The sequence below is a fragment of the Lissotriton vulgaris genome, chromosome 4_1 (genome assembly GCF_964263255.1).
Source record: "Lissotriton vulgaris chromosome 4_1, aLisVul1.2, whole genome shotgun sequence".
NCBI lineage: Eukaryota > Metazoa > Chordata > Amphibia > Caudata > Salamandridae > Lissotriton > Lissotriton vulgaris.
In genome coordinates, this window is record NC_141691.1 from 1,733,268,419 (window position 1) to 1,733,285,180 (window position 16,762).

A 16,762-nucleotide genomic window follows, 5' to 3' on the forward strand; every position below is an offset into this window, starting at 1 on the left:
TGAATACATGTATATAATACCACTACATCCATCGTAACCAGGATGTATCCTTCTTCCCATGTCACATCCTCCAATTTGTTAAGGACGTCCATGGTATCCCTGATATACGAGGGGAGATTAGTAACGAGAACTAAACCACCGGGTAAGCCCATAGTATCGGGGATTGGCAGCATGACAGAACATCTATCTGAATTTGTAGATTCTTTTCTTAAACCCTTAGTTACTAAGGTTTGAGAGGGAGCACACCTGGAGCAGAGGAGCGCATAAATGGGTGGACAATATTTTATTTTGGACTCGATTTATCGATGATGTCCTAATGATATGGAGAGGATCAGCTGAGGATTTACAAGATTATTTTCAATATTTGAACCATAATGAGTTCAATGTATCTTTGACTTTGGAACACAGTCAAACACATATAGTGTTCTTGGACGTGGAACTAAGTGTAGAGAAGGATAGAATCATTAGCAAGTTATATAGAAAACCTACTGCTACCAATTCAATTCTCAGAGCTGATAGTCATCATTCTAAATCAGTTGTTCAAGGAATTCCTTATGGGGAGATGGTAAGAACTAGGAGAAATTGTAGCGAGGACATGAATTTTCAATTAGAATTGGATGCCTTACAAAACAGGTTAACTCAGAGAGGGTATAAGGTATCGGATCTGAATAGAGCAAGAAACGGGATTTTGGGAGTGAATAGGAAGCAAACATTAACCCAGAAAATAAAGAAGAGGACACCCATGAGTCATGTAGCCTTTGTTACTAAGTACTGTGAGAACAGAACAGATATTTATAAGGCTCTCAAGAAAAATTGGAATCTTCTTAAAAGTGTCCCACAACTGGAAACGTCACTTGGGGATGGTCCTGAGGTAATTTTTAGGAGATGCTCCACTGTGAAAGAAATGGTTAGCAGGAATTATTTAGAACCCATTAAGAAGAAACAGGCAGATTGGCTATCTCAAACTCCAGCGGGTTTTTACACTTGTGGCACATGTAATGTTTGTGGAATAGGATTGAACAAGACTAAGGAATTTAATTTTAATACTCACCAAGTGTACACAGTTAAGGAATTCATAAATTGTAACACTGAGGGTGTTGTATATGCTATATTATGTGAATGTAATCAAGTGTACATTGGGAGCACGAAGAGAAAATTAAGGCTGAGAATACAGGAACATGTCCGATCAATTGTAAATCAAGATGAAAAATCACCCATATTTCAACATATTAAAACAAATGATTTTTCAAAGAATCGTATCAGATTCCATGGGTTACAGAGGGTAATGCCATTTAAAAGAGGGGGTGATTGGGTGTTGCGACTGCGACAGCAGGAGGCAAGATGGATCAGTCGCTGCAGGACAGTACAATATGGACTTAATACGGAGCATCAGTTACACTATTTTCTCTGAGTTGTCAGGAGTTAATTTAATGTTGCATAGTCTTTTTCTAGAGGATTTCTCTTATATAGGACATGCCTGGAGAGTTTAAGTGAGTGTTTATTCCCCATTAAATGGGTGGAGAAGTGAGAAACTGGAGCAGCTGACAGTCTGCAATTTGGATTAAAATTGTGCATCGATAAAATAAAAAACTGTAGTTTTTTCAAATATTTCATATCGTTACAAGGGTTATATAAGCCTTAAATAGTTTCATGCAAAGGGGTGACTTTTTGTAATTGTGAAAATGATGTTTTCTTTAGTCGACATTCGCTGAGTAGAAAAGGTGACTTTTATACTATTGGGGGGTCAGCGAATGCAATTCATTGAGAAAAATATAAGTGGTGCAGACAGGCGGCTGTGCATCGGGAAATCAGATGGAAATCACACATCTGATTCCTGAATTGGCAATTCGAAACAAGGAATGACCGGGGCGGACGGTGGGAACTTGGAAGTTATAGCGAAAGTTACGAACTAGGAACTGGGTGAGAACAGGGTATAATGAGGAGCACGGTCGTGATTGGTGTGACACGAGGGTTACAATAAGCCTGATTAGTAGCTCGAAACAGGAATAGACCGAGGTAAACAATACAAACTCGAGGTTAGCGGAAGATAAGAAATCGTACATGTGTAAGAACTGAATGCAAGGAAGAGCGCGGTCGTGAGTGGCTGCAATATAAGGGTGCGTAAACTAGAAATAATACGAATGAAAGTTTTGCTTTCATGTAATTGGTGCTAGGTCGATGAACTCTTCATCCGGGAATATTCGAGTAGAGAAGGAGGCAGTGTCAGAACTGAATGTAAGGAGGAGCGCGGTCGTGATTGGCTGCAATACGAGGGTGTGTAAACCGGAAATAATACGAGGGAAAGAGTTGCTTTCTTCTGATTGGTGTAAAAATGATGAACTCACTAGCCGGAAACATTCTAGCAGGGAATGTAACTTCGAGTCTGTTTCAAACGGAAGTGATGCGCAGCGGACCTAAGAGGGAACCACATTTGACATTTTAGCGCAAAAGCGAAGGATAGTGATTGGTTACTTAAGGATTTAAATATCGGGAACGAAAGAAGGTTAATTGCACGGAGGACAGAAGATATGCCCGTCGCCGCTGACTGGGACTTCCCGCATTTGAACTTTATGGTGTTGGATTAAGGTAATAGGAGAGGGAATTGAGTTTGTGTGTTCATGGATCTGTTTAGATAGTTTTAACTGGTAAGGATAGAGATTAAGACTTGGTGTATTCTTTATTTTGTCTTTGTGTGCATTAGGAACTGCCAGCAAGAGAAAAAACGAGGTGAGGGGATAGTTTGCCCTAGAGTAATAGTGATGTTGAAGCCACAAGCATGTCCTTTGGATTTTAATATATGTGTATATATAATATATGTTTTTCAGACCTGAATAGGAAACATAGAGATTGGGTATTTGAAGAAACGCTGAAGGTAATTTTGGATAGCTAAATGGTAAGCAGACATTTGTGGTGAGCAGGGGAAGGTACCATGGTACATGGCAATAGAAAATATACATGGATAGTGAATTGGTAGATATTATATTGTATTTTACAGAGAATTTAACAGAAGACGTGAAGAAACAAAGGGAAGTTGAGGTCCTAACTTGGATCTTATTTACTAAAGAGGTGAGATTCAATTTGAACTCATGTTAGGAACCTGCTTTTGCAACTTTAGAGTATCCTAGAAATTGATGGACACGAGAGTAATGCTCAGCAATAATTGACTCTTTTTAAGTATATGACGATAAACAGGACATGTACCATATATATCATTGGGATGTTTTCATTACAGATATCGAATTGTGGTCAATACCTATTATAGACTGGGAATAGAGATTTATCTGTCGAACAAACTATTGAAAGGTAGGCGTTTCTGAATTTTTGAGGCGTACCACAGTATTTGTTAATTCTGTGAGTTTGGGGAATAGATCTATGGAGTTCATTTGAAGGTATTTTAAACAATACTTCAGACTGCCTAGTAGGCAGGGGTGAGGTATACAGTATCAATGAATGTGTACTGTTATGGAAATACTGTAATGTTTATTGAAATTTCATAATACTTCAGACTGTCAAATAGGCAGGAGAAGAGGTATAAAGTATAAATGAGTGTGTACTGTCATGGTAATATTGCAATTTTGGTTTATTGGGATTTAAAGTGTATAATGCACTTTCCTTGTTTGATTTATATTCCAACAGCCCCGATGATGTCCTTCATTGGACGAAACGCGTCGGCTGTCTGATGTTTTGAGTAAATTTGGATTCATTTATGTTGAAATTCACTAAGGAAGCTGTCGTCAGTTGGTGAATGAAACGTGAATAAAAAATTGGGAATCAACAATCTTTGGCCCTGTGATATTTTCAAGAAGTGTGGACCACTCCCTCTAATCATTGGAATTGTATTGGACATTTTTGGATCTTAGGACGGTGGATCCATTTGGGGTTTTGAGCAGACGTCAAACCAAAATAGACAATGGAGTTATTTCTATTTGTGAATTCGGGTTATTTTCTGTGCTACAGTGTGTGGTACCCTCACTGTTGCTTCTTTTGAATACAATGTTCCGAATGTCACTCAGGCCTGGGCAGATACATAAGGTTTCATAAAAAGCATTGCACTGCAAAATTATGACTCAACCTTCAATATTCCAGGAGCCGTCAAACGGCTTCAGAGGAATGTATAAGAGGTGGAATCTTAAGTATTTTTGTTTTGTTCTGGATATCACGTTGGAGTCAATATAGTACTGCCTAGGCAATAAATATGATGCCAACAAGTAGTCTGAGTGATGGTATCATGATACCCTGAGAAGGTCAGTTGTTCGGAGCCAGGGCCGGCTCTAGGGCAATGCGATCGGTGCCACCGCTCCGGGCGCTGGCTTGGGGTGGGGGCGCCATGTTTGTTTTAAAAACACCAGATGCCACGTTCCCTGTCGCATCAATTAAAATGTCAGATAACTCAGGTGATTAATATTCTTGCTAGGAACAGACCGGGAAGTTTTGACTCATCATAGCGCAGAAGGTTAACATGCCTGCTGCAAAGAACATGTCCCATTTAGATCAAAAAGTGCATGCACTATAAATAGGTCAATGGATTATAGCTTTTGTTAGAGAGATCCTTATGTTACTTGCAGTTTAAAAGTTAAAATCCTACTATAGAGTAGTGAGTTATTCACTGTCGTCAAAGAGCTGCATACAAACTGCTAAAAAAACATATTACAACTACATGTGTTTTTGCTCAGTCTTTCCTTATCCTAATATTGCAAAAATGGTTCATTCGGGTAGAAAATAATTCTTATTATTAGAGAAAACCCCTAACAATGGTGTTACATTTGAAATTCTGAATTTGTGCTTTTTCAGACCAAGGGCTCTTAAATTTTACTGCCTACCGGTATGAATAACATGTGACTCCTACACCTTGTAGGCCTCTGTCCTTGGTAATATTTCCTACACAGTGATTTACACATGTATGATTGTTTCCATGCAATGTATGTGTGATGTAAAGTGTTCTGACACCTTAACTGGTATGAGTGGCACCATAAAACTAAATGAATCTTATGTGACTGGTTATGGAGACTCAGGAGGCATTGTCAAATAGTGGTAGTGAGGGAATCTGTGGCAAGGTGGTCATTTAGGGGACGGCAACAAACATTTTCGCACTGGGCGCCACCAGTACTAAAGCCGGCCCTGTTCGAAGCGACTCATGCAGTCCTTGTCTGATGTTTTTTTACTGACTGTTTGCGAAATGCACAGCAGGTCCCAAATAGATGGCAGGTTATATATGCTTATAATCATTATTCGAATTCTCCAAAAGAGGTATATCGGGCCGAGGATTGCTTGCTCTTGGTAAATCTGACCCTCCTAGTGTAATTGTTTGAGTTGGTGCAGTCATAAAAATGATAGATTTAATTTTCGATAAATAGGTGCGTATAAGGGAAAATAATTAGTTCAAGACTAATCATAGCATGAGGGGCTGAAAGTCAAAGATTAAGTAAAAACCGGACATTTTGTATGAAGGTTGTTTCGAGGCACATTTAAAGCTTTAGCAATTGGACCAAGCGCCGTGCCCCCATATATAGTTTAGCAAACCTTTTCAGAGATTTTGTTATTGTAGGAGAGTTGGATTTCAAGTACTCAAGATGTGTCAAAGACAGTTCGGTATCCAGCATGAAACTCAGATACACATAGGTATCTGCTAGATCAGTGAGTTGATGTCCAAGTGTCCACTGAAACTGTCTTACCTGCTTCCCGAAAGAAACGTTTTTTTCTTGGTGATATTGACATGTTGAAATGGTGCAATGCATAAAGTTGCTTCTGGAGACCAGTTGGAGTGAAAGAATACAAAGCAATGCCGCCTGCATATGCTAGGTAGTTGATTAAACTATTTCCTAGCCTCGGCGGAAGAACATTATGTTTCTGGATAAAGAGCCTATGTTCGCTATATACAGGGAGACGAGTAATGGGGCTAGCACACAGACTTGCTTATGACCGTTGTTGATTTTTAGTCTAGGAGATATAACGGTTTTCCCTGACAATTTGACCTCCAGCCAGGTGTTGGAGTGGAGCCACATGATCAAATGTAATAACGCGCATGTCAGTACCTATGGTCGATAGATTGAACCAGAGTACATTTCTGTATCTACCTTGTCAAATGCCACTGAGTAGCCTACAAAGCAAATTAATCAAAGGGAAGTGGGTAATTCTACTACACAAAAACTATTACAAAAAATCAAAGAGGAGTGAGTTACCTCAAAGAAACCTAATTCAACTTGGAATCACTTCAGGTTTTTTTAAGCGACCCTCACCTACCGTAGTATTTTGATGGCATGCTTCATCCTCAGGTCGACACTTGGCCATCTAATGTGGTTGAGGGTGCTCAACATCCTCAAGGTGGGAACACTTCTAAACAAGATTACTAGTGGAGATCTGTGAAATGTGCATTAAAATTACCTCCAATGTCTTACCTTGATTTTTATTATGCATCCTGGAACTGGGGTAAGGTTAAAAAAAACAAGAGATGTAATTGGGAGTAACAGTGATTTCTGACATCAACTTTGAAAGTGTGGTCTACATATTTCAGCTACCTGGGTCAAGACTGGGTCTCGTTGCATTCCTAAGGACCTAACTTTGACTGATCGCTGTGCGTTAATGTATAGGCGGACACTATCCTGTGTTATGTGATCAAAAGCTTATTGCTCATAAAATGGGAGTGTAAGTGTGCACAGTGAACCTCATAATTCATGCAAGTCACTGACATACACCATTTCTGGGTCTACTGGCCCGGTACCTGTATGATGAAGAAAGCACAAATAACATAACGTAATATAAACTTTTTCTTAGCTGTAGTTCTCTGAAAATTGTTCTGGAACCCAAAGTGCAACTTGTCACTTGTGGCTATCATGGCCGACGATTGAGTTCCTTTATTAGTTTATGGATCTCCAAGGTGACTTGCAATATCCTTATCTTGCACTCCAGGGGCCAGGGGGTACTTCATCCCATATTATACATGGTCAAACCATCCCCTTTCCCACAACCCACTTAAACCGTGGTGCGGAGCTCTCTTATATGAATGAGCGAGCATGTTTGCAAACATGAAGATTAAAAATAAAACTACAGCAAAATTAAACACATAAGAAAACCTGTTAGATATTTGTTGCAAACAGATTATAGAAACAGTTCAATACAAGTCCGTTTTTTTTAAAAAAAAAAAGTTGCACTAGGTTGGAATGTGTAGAAACATGCAAAAAGATTCTAGCTTTTCTCTAAATATATAAGGACTGTAAAAAAACACGTTTTCTCTGCTTATCATTGTAAGCTAAAACAGAGCAGAAGAAAGAAGAAATGTTCCTTTTGTTGCTTTAAACAGCTGCTTCAATTATGCTCTGTGACCTGACCTACCTTTCACCTTGAATGCTAGCTCTACCTGCAGGCATTATGACGTCAGTACTTGACTGTAATAACTTATAATAGTTGAGTTCTGACATCTTTGCGTTGTAATTGGCGACTGGGTGCGTCATAAGTCGCTGATTATAAAGAATTTCAAGACAAAAGTTTATACAGGGATTACAGAATCCAGTTTTTATTTATTTATATATATCGAGATACATTTCCGAAACTTGACTCATCAGGTCACTGAACTGCCTAAGATGTATTAGAAAAATACAGTGAATATGATTTAAAAATAATATAATACTGTATATATTAAATATTAAGATTGTTTGCAAAACTTGACTCATCAAGTCGTATTCGAAAAAGTCCCAGGAATAGGATTTAAAATGTTATTTATATATAATTTTAAATCCTGTTCCTGAGACCTTTGTTACAATTTAGACAGTTCAGTGACATGAGTCAAGCTTTGGAAATATGTGTTAATTAACAGACCTTTCAAAAACAGACCTGGATTAAGAGTTAAAATCATATATCCGTAGTTAATCAACCATAAAAGGCTGTCGGAAACATTTGTTCGTCAAATAATCAGGTTTCTTGTTTTATGTTGCTTCAGCCATTTAATGGCACCCCTTGCGGCACCTGTAAACTGAGTGTTGGTTACTATTTCTTGACTGTTAGTGACCATGTCTGACTGCGCCATTCTCTGTCATTTTCTCAGTTGTCCAATATAGAGCCATAATAAGTTGGAAGAGTGGAAGAACGTCAGTGACTAGACATTGTGTAGCCAGCCCTTAGCTTTGATTATCACCCACATTATTCTGTGAATGGTTGTATATCTTCCAAAAAGTATTTAAGATGAACAGTAGAACATGTTTTTAAAAACTGATTTAAATCCCTGTAGGTCTCAGCGTGCTGTATTTCCTTTTCCTGGTGTTCCTGCTCTTCCTTAACTTTGAGCAGGTCAAATCTGTGATGTACTGGCTGGACCCCAACCTTCGCTATGCCACTCGCGAGGCCGACGTTATGGTAGGTACATGCCTCACTTGATCATTTATTATTAAAAAAGGACATACATATTTCAAGCACAACTAATACAATGTTGATTTAAGAACAGAAGTTTCACAACGTTATTATGGCTGTACCACAGACCTCTTTTTCTCCCTGTAACAACCCCCCTCTCCCTACCCTTCCCCTTCTGGTCTGTTGTAACAGATGAGGCAATATAAATCACTGTAAACATCTGGTTAGAAAAGAGAGGCAACGAAAGAGCGATGAAACAACACTGATACTTTTATGAACCATACATCCTGGCACCTTCCGATGCCGCCAGTCTTAGAAACAAGTTCTTACCAGTATGGTTGTCGGTGCACATACCCGCCAAGGTTGAGGGTCCTAAAACTTCTGTCGCTAGAATGTTATTATTGGAAGATGACTCATTGGGGATGCGACATCAGGGTATTTTCTCTCTCTTATGAACCCCCTCAGGTGTTTCTATCGATATCCTGCAGAAGCCTCTCCCACTCCTAAGGCAAATAAACCTCCGATCGGTTTCCCTCTACTTAATAAATGTGTGCTTTGGTTCTGTCACAGACATAGTCATCGATTGATTCAAAGTTGATGCTTGCCCTATGTTTCTTGGAGTCCTGTCCTTTGTAGCAGCTTCACGTATTGAGGGTTGCAAAAACCCAGTGTCTCAGATGCTTCTAATAGTACCTTTCTTTTTCCACCAGTTCATAATGAGGCATGCAATTCTCAAATTGTATTATTGCCTTTCCGTTGAGTTTGTCTGCAATAATCCTATAGGCCTTTTATTCCACTCAACCTAGGCCCTACTGTTAATATGTGATATGCGTGTGCTGTGATGAATGGAGAGTAAAGGAATTGAAAATGGGAAAAGCAGCTTTTTCAGCGCTTCTGCATTCCATACTTCCAAAATTGTGATGGTGACTTAGTTACAATAAAGATTGGGCTGTCTGTGTTTTTTTGTCAGCCAAAGCAAAGAGTTACCTCCCAGTCTCTTTCTGGTCCATTAAGGCACAGTGCTTATCAGTTTTCTTTTTTTTTCTTTTTTTTTTTTATAAAATTTATTTTTGTTGCAAAGCTAGACATTATACATCGTTTCAGTCTGGATTATCCGCTAGTGCATACAGCGATATGTTTCATTTACAATATAACATAAGTATAGCACAGCCATTTAGCCCACAGCCCGGAGGTCGGGCGGCGTTAGTAACCATTACCGTGATCCGCAGTTGTGCGGAAAACCCTCGTCTCTGCTTTTCGAAACGTCTAGCATCTGCTTTTTTTTTTTTTTTTTTTAACATATTTTGTTGGCTTTCTCTTGTGACGCACAACACTTGACATTTCGGTTGAAATACAGGAAACTTACAGATATTCTTTGCAATGTACATCTCTGCTTCATACATCAGGCGGATTTTAGTTGTCCTTTGATCACAGCTAGAGAGACATCAACACATCGGTCCATGGGTGCTCCCGAAAATCAACCTCAAGGAAGAGGGATAACTTTGTCATTTACATTTTTTCCGTCCCCATCATACCAGTTGATAGCTATATATGGTCCACAGCCCTCCCTTTGGCACAAATCCCCCTGGGTCGATGTATCATTGGTACTTCAGGGTATCCCCTTCATGGGCTACTTTCAATATCAGACATTTCCTGTGGTGGGTCGCACAGCTGGCCCCTGTATTCGTTCCATTTCCCCCATATCCTAGTCCATTTTTTGGGGCAACTTCTATGAACATATACCGCCTTTTCTGCCGACATGGCCATGTCCATATCTTTCCCCCACTGTGTGCAGGTGGGTGCCACACCCGAGCCCCAGTTCCTGGCAATGTTCCGTTTAGCAAGGGCTAGACCGCTTATCAGTTTTCTTGCTACCCACTCTCCCATGAAGAGCAGTTGAGCTGGCTTATATTATGAAAATATGTCATAGAGCACCACCAATCCGTTTCCTTTGGTTTTTAAGAATAACGGCCGACAGTCATGGGGCTTACTTGCCTGCCACACATCTCTGTAAGTCCAGATTCCAGTGCTTAATCAAGACCCTTACCAGTCTTAATCAACAAGTCCTGTGTGTACAAACCTGGGTACTGTGTTAATCTTGATCGCCGTGGCCATATCAAGGGGCATGTATGTTGTTCCACCTTACCAAGTCCAACTAAATCTCTTGCAACAAATGGTAGATGTTTGATCCTTAAACTGTCTACCCTCAGAGTCATACATACACCTAAGTACTTAAAATACATCTTCATCTCTCAAAACTAAGCCTGGATAGTGATGGTTTTATTTGGTCGCACCACTATTTGGCATGTGCCAGTGTATTTATCAAAGATTTACACAAAGAGTAATCTAATTGTGGTGCTATGTTAGTTGCTCTGGTACTTTAGTCTCTCACGTCTACATCTCTTTAAATGGTAATGCTTCACAAATCCTTTTCTAGCTACTCCAATCACATACCCATCAGAAGAACTCATTAGCCACGAATCCCAGCACTTCACCTCAGTCCCTGTGTACTCATTTTGGAGTCTGGAAGTTGGTCTCCTCAATAAGGAAAAACATCATGTCATCCACTAAAAGCAAAACCTTATGGGCTCCATCCCCATATCTAATCCTGTTTACCATGTCCTTATCATGAATCTCAATTGGCAGAAGTTCCATCGCCATGACAAAGTGGGAATTGAAAACACACCTGTCACACACTCGTCTGCAGCCAAAATGAGGTCAGAAACATCCTATTCTCGTCCAGCATATCTGATAGTGTCACATAATCCACCATAACAATGAATTCATTACCTGTACTGGATCCTTTCAGACTGTATCTCAGACCATCCTGCTCCCCATGTAGAAAGGTTTTCTTTGCATATAAAGAATCCAGTACTGCCTTCTCTCTGTGTTTAGATACCTTGTCAACCAGATGTGCTATCTTCCTTGCATTCTCATATTTCTGTCGGCCATTAACACAGTTGTTTCAAGATGAAACAAGGATGATAACAGTTATACAGTGTTGGTCACAATTTTACTATTGACATTTACATCCACGTGTAAGAGAATAATAGGCCAGTAAGTACAGCGTCTTGCCTCATTCTTGCCCTATATGTGAATTGCTGTACTATCTGTTCAGTGTTAAGATACACCTCCCAGCAGGTGGGAAATGTTAAAACACAGGTGTGTGGGCATTTCAACTCAGACTCATGCCTTATAAAAGTTTCTTGAAAAGCCATCAGGACTATGGGCTGTCATATTTTGTTTTTCCTTATGGTAGTCTGGGGTCTACAAATCTGTGTCTTCTTTTGGCAAGATGATCTTGATACGTATGCTGCCCACTTATCTCCTATAATCACCAAACGATATCCCTTCCCTCCTCCAGTATTAAGCCCTGGGTAAATGAATCCGAACAAGTAGATCTTTCCCGCTTTGTGGAGATCGAGCTATTATCATGCTCTTGATGTATGACGTCTCAAGCTAGTGTTAATTTTCCTTGATAGGATGCTATTTTTCTTCTGTGTGTCTAATAAATAGCATTCATCTCTTGGATCTGTTTACAAGTAATGTATTCACTTGTGCTAAAGTCTTTGCCTTAGTCCTAAAGGCCATTTCAGGGCTTCTTGCCTTAAAATTCCCAGGGGAACAATGTTTTAGTATGGTTCTATTGTAAACGAAGTGCTTCTGACCAATCTAGAAATTGCTGACATTGTGACATCTGTTGTGCCCTATGGAGGGGCTCTCCGAAAAGTGGTGGAGGTTTTCCAACAGCTCTTCTTTTCTATGCACTTGATGAATTTTCTTAGTCCTCTCACTTGCACACCTAGGAAGTGTCGGAGGGAGCTGGTTAACTCACTATTCTAACACCAGTCTTGGAATTTTGGGCATGGTGCAATCACACATTCTAAGCACAGCATTCTTCACCATCTTGTTCTAAGTCGCATTTTATTGTGATTTTTTTTTATCTTCGAACAATAATTATTTGACACCGTTTTTTAAATCTGTTAATTTTTCAACAAAGGAATTGAAATATGTAAACAATGTGTTCATGGCATGTGATGTTGGAAAAATGTACTTCCCCTTAAAACTTTTGTTATCCTGTGGAGTATAAAATGAGGGGGCCCATTATATTGGATTGGATTGTAGCAAGAGTTCCATTATTCCATCATTCTGATTGTACCAGATCTGAAAATTCTGGACATTCAAGGGAACAGCCTTTTCCATTAATTTCTCTGACGAGATGAGTAAGGTGGGGTTTAATTTACTCTTAACGCATTCATATGGTTTTACAAAAGGTTACTGTGCGTAAACTAACCAGCCATGGAGATTGGTCGCAGACAGCTGTTTTCTATGTGACCACATCCATTATTGTTGGGTAAACTCATCCTCACTGTGCCTCAGTCGTCGTTTGCTTTAAATTATGGGAATTTGGCAAGTGCCTTATCAATAACTGATCATTTTAATTTCGAAATAGATTAACCCTGAAAATTCTTGTCAGATTCAAATATTGGTATAGCTATTAAATGTTTAATATACTGGCCTGCATCGAACGTCATTGGATGATGCTTTGGAGAAATGACATTCAAACTATCATCGAACTTGTATAAATTCCTTTCGGGGATTTTCCTTGCAGCCAAGATGCGTGCTTTCAAACTAACGTTAGAGGTTTTCAGAGAAAGGAGTGGGGCCCTCGGGATTCCATCTATGCTCTTAGCTAGATGGATGAACAAGAGCTACACTGGCCGCTTTCAAAATTCTCGTTTTTAGGGATGAACTTTAAGAACACTTTTTCAATTAACCATGCACCAAAAACAGACATGAGTTTTAGTCTTTTCTCAGATGCCAAAAATAGTATAGGCTGGCCAGTTTTTCAACCATGCATAGAGTCCGAGATATTGCGCATTAGAACCTAAATCTGGAAGGAGATGCACGACGCAGAGTATCAAGAAACATTTTGGGAGCATCCACATTAGCTCTAATTGTCGCTGTCTGTAAATGTTACACATGTTTACGTTGGAATCATAATGCTATTATTGCATTTTGCTTAGAGCTTACGTTTTTATTTCCTCGCTGCACTCGTATTATCAAACTCTTTGCGTCAATGTATCTTATATTGATTTTGAACAACATGTATTTGGATGGGATGTGTCTTGCCTTTAAACCTTTAAAATAGAGGCACCCTACATTTACTTTAAGGTTCGGTAGAAAGGGTATGTAAAGAACAAAAAAATAGAAACGTCACCAGATATCTCTTAGAAAGCCGCAATAAATAGTACAGAAATAAAGATGAAAACGTCTTTACCACCTGAGAAGTTAGTACCAAATTGAAAGTCACAGTAAACACCCATGATTCTATATTTGTGCGTCACTCATATCTCACTCTGGTGGCACGTTAGGTGATTTAATTCTAAGGGTTTCATATTTTCTAGACTCCATCAACAGTTCTTTTATTAATTGTATAGCCGGCTACTTATACGTATATTTTCTGCTTGCTTATTTCTGAGGTCTTTCCTTGTTCACCCACATTGGGATCTTGCGTTTAGCTGTTGCGTTAAGAACGTCTCACAAGGCCTAACGTGGCTCCTATCTGAAAAATATCACAAGTATAGGGATCAAAAAGTGCACCCCCTGAATCGCCATTAGGTAAGCTGTTATTTTTTTTATCTTTTTTCACAATTACATACCTGGTCTGCAGTTTTACATAATCTTCAACCATTCAACCGTAATTCGTTGACTTTACTTCCTCTGAACTCATAGGTTTTCCCTCCACTATGGTAATCCTGCGTCAAGCATGCCGCTCCTAATTCCAGGATAACCATTTGTCACAACAATTTTAATCTTGAAAACAATAAGTTTCAGCTTTTTTTAATCAGCCAACTTCTCAAACATAATCCCCAGCTCAGACACAGTCACCCTATATGCATCAGTGTGTAACTGTTAGGCTACAGCCTAACTACATATATTCCTATTGAAAGTAGCTCGATTTGTGAAAAAGTTAATCACACATACACCAATTGACTGAGAGGCATGCTGACCTTGGCTGTGGGGGTGGTGGGCACCTCCGCTTCTGCTGCAAAACTGCTGAGTTCCCTCATAGGGTGGGACCGGCTAGCAGTAAGGGAGTGCCTCGACCAACGGCACAAAAGAAACAGTGGCATTGTTGCAGCTGGTGAGGTTGGGGAGAGCAGTCAAGAGAGCGAGCAGTAGTACTACTCTCACCGCAGCAGGAGGCAAAATGCACCAGTTCTATGCGGTTGGTAAGAGATCTTGTCGACCATGTGTTCCCTACAGAATGTTAGCAAAGGATAAGCTTTACCTTTCTTTTCTTTCCCACCACATTGACCAGTCACCCAACTGCTGAAGGAACTCCATCTCTACATTTTGTTGCAGAAAGTGCAAGCCTTTTTAGACACACGGGCTATCAAGAGAGAGGCTGCACAAGAAGTAAGGCGTGTTTGCTATTCCTGCTACTTTCTGATTCCAAAGAAGGACAGAGGCATTTGTCCTGTTCTAAAACTGTGTCCTTTCAGCACCTTTCTCCAGAAGGAGAATTAAAAAATGCTCACCGTGGCACAGGCCTTGTCTGCCCTCGACCCTAGAAAGTTGATGATGGCATTGGATCTGCAGGATACCTATTTCCATATTCCTGTCCTTCCGGCCCATTGACGCAACCTGTGGTTTGTAGTGGGAGGGAACATTTTCAGTTTGCTGTGCTCCCCTTTGGTCTCACCAATGCCCCTAAAGTGTTCACAAAATTGTTGGTGTTGGCAGTATACCTTCATAGGTCGGGGCGCCAGCCTTCCCCTACCTTGACAACTGGCTGTTGAAGGCGTACTCTCCCCAGGCAGTCATCAGACTCTTTCAGACTACGGCAAAGCTTCTGTTATCTTTGGGGTTCACTGTCAATGTGCCTGAGGTCAAACCTGACTCCTTCTCATACACTCCCCTTCATCAAAGCCGTTCTGGACACGGTACGGTTTTGTGCTTTTCCCCTGGAAAGGAGAGTCCAGGAAATTCAGACTGTGATCCTGATCTTTCAGCCTGGGTCTTGGATTTCAGTGAGGGTGGTTCTGACGCTACTGTGACTGATGGCATCCTGCTGGTTGAGCACAGCAGGTGGCATATTCCAAGTTGGTAGTGAGATCTACAGTTACAGTTCCAGTGAGACCATCATCAAGTGAACATCTCCGACCTGTTCCACATTTAGGAGGAGACTGCAAAAGATTTGCAGTGGTGGTTACTGAAACCCGAATGGGTCCGCGGCAGACCTCTCTTCTTTCCGTATCCAGAACCGATGTGTCATTTCTGGGCTTGGGCAGCCATCTGGGAGAGAAGGAAATCAGAGGCTTCTGGTCTCCGGCGGATTCCCGGCTATTTATCAACCTACTGGAGCTGAGGGCCATCCGCTTCGTGCTGAAAGCCTGCCTGCCTGCCTGCCTGCCTGCCTGTCTGCCTGTCTGATACAGGTGCTCACGGACAACACCACTGCTATGTGGTATTGCAAGAAACAGTGCGGGTAGGGTCACGGACCCTGTGCCAGGAGGCCTTGTGCTTCTGAAACCAGCTGGAACTGCAAGGAATCTTCTGGTTGTGAACCACCTGGCAGGTTCAATAAAAGCCATTGCAGAGGAATTCAGCTGTTTGCGCCTGGCGTATCATGAGTGGTAGTTACATCAGAGGTGGGGCAATGTCTCTTATGCGAGTGGGGAGAACCTTGGCTCGAACTGTTTGCCATCGCCGAGAATGTGCAATGTCAGCGTGTTCTTGTTTCCATGGCGTCTCTTGCTTAGCATTATGCCTGGAGTTGATCTTGAACTCCTGTATGCCTTTCCATTTATACCACCCCTGGCCCTAGTTCTGCGGTAGATCAAGACTGACCTTGCTCAAGTCATCCTAGTGGCTCCACACTGGGCATGGGGAGTATGGTATCCAGACCTCTTGGGCTTGAGTATCTGTCCTCCATTCAGGCTGCACCTTCGGGAGGATATGCTGTTGCAGCAGCAGGGTCGGATTCTAACCCAGCGCCTTCAAAAACTCCACCTTCGTGCATGGAGATTGATCAGCAACCGCTGAACACCTTCAACCTTCCTCCAGAGTTGATTGATGTCATCTTTGCAGCCAGGTGTCCCTCAACAAAGACTGTATATGACCCCAGGTTGAACCCCTCCAGGCCAAACTGTCTGATGTCTTCATGTTTTTTTTATCTGTTGCCCAGCAAAGTCTTACTTTGGACATTGTTAAAGGTTACACTTTGGACCTCTTACGCTTGCCTGATCAGCCCTCAATGTTTGTCACCCGTTGTGATACGATTTTTGAAAGGGCTGGTATATATATATATTTCCCTCTTCTTTTGTGATTGCCCATTGGGACTGCAATCTTGTCCTTAATTATCTGATGTGCATTCCATTTGAGCCGTCCCACAGCTATTCCTTATGGCTCCTTG

General features: G+C 40.8%; 1 protein-coding gene across 1 annotated transcript in view; it reads left to right on the plus strand.

Moving 5' to 3' along the window:
• PTDSS1 (phosphatidylserine synthase 1) overlaps positions 1-16,762 on the plus strand; it is a 320,734-nt gene that overhangs the window by 95,442 nt on the left and 208,530 nt on the right. The window contains exon 4 of the mRNA XM_086966028.1: positions 8,222-8,346. Coding sequence (XP_086822154.1) covers positions 8,222-8,346 — 125 coding nt within the window. The remainder of the gene's footprint in view (positions 1-8,221; positions 8,347-16,762) is intronic.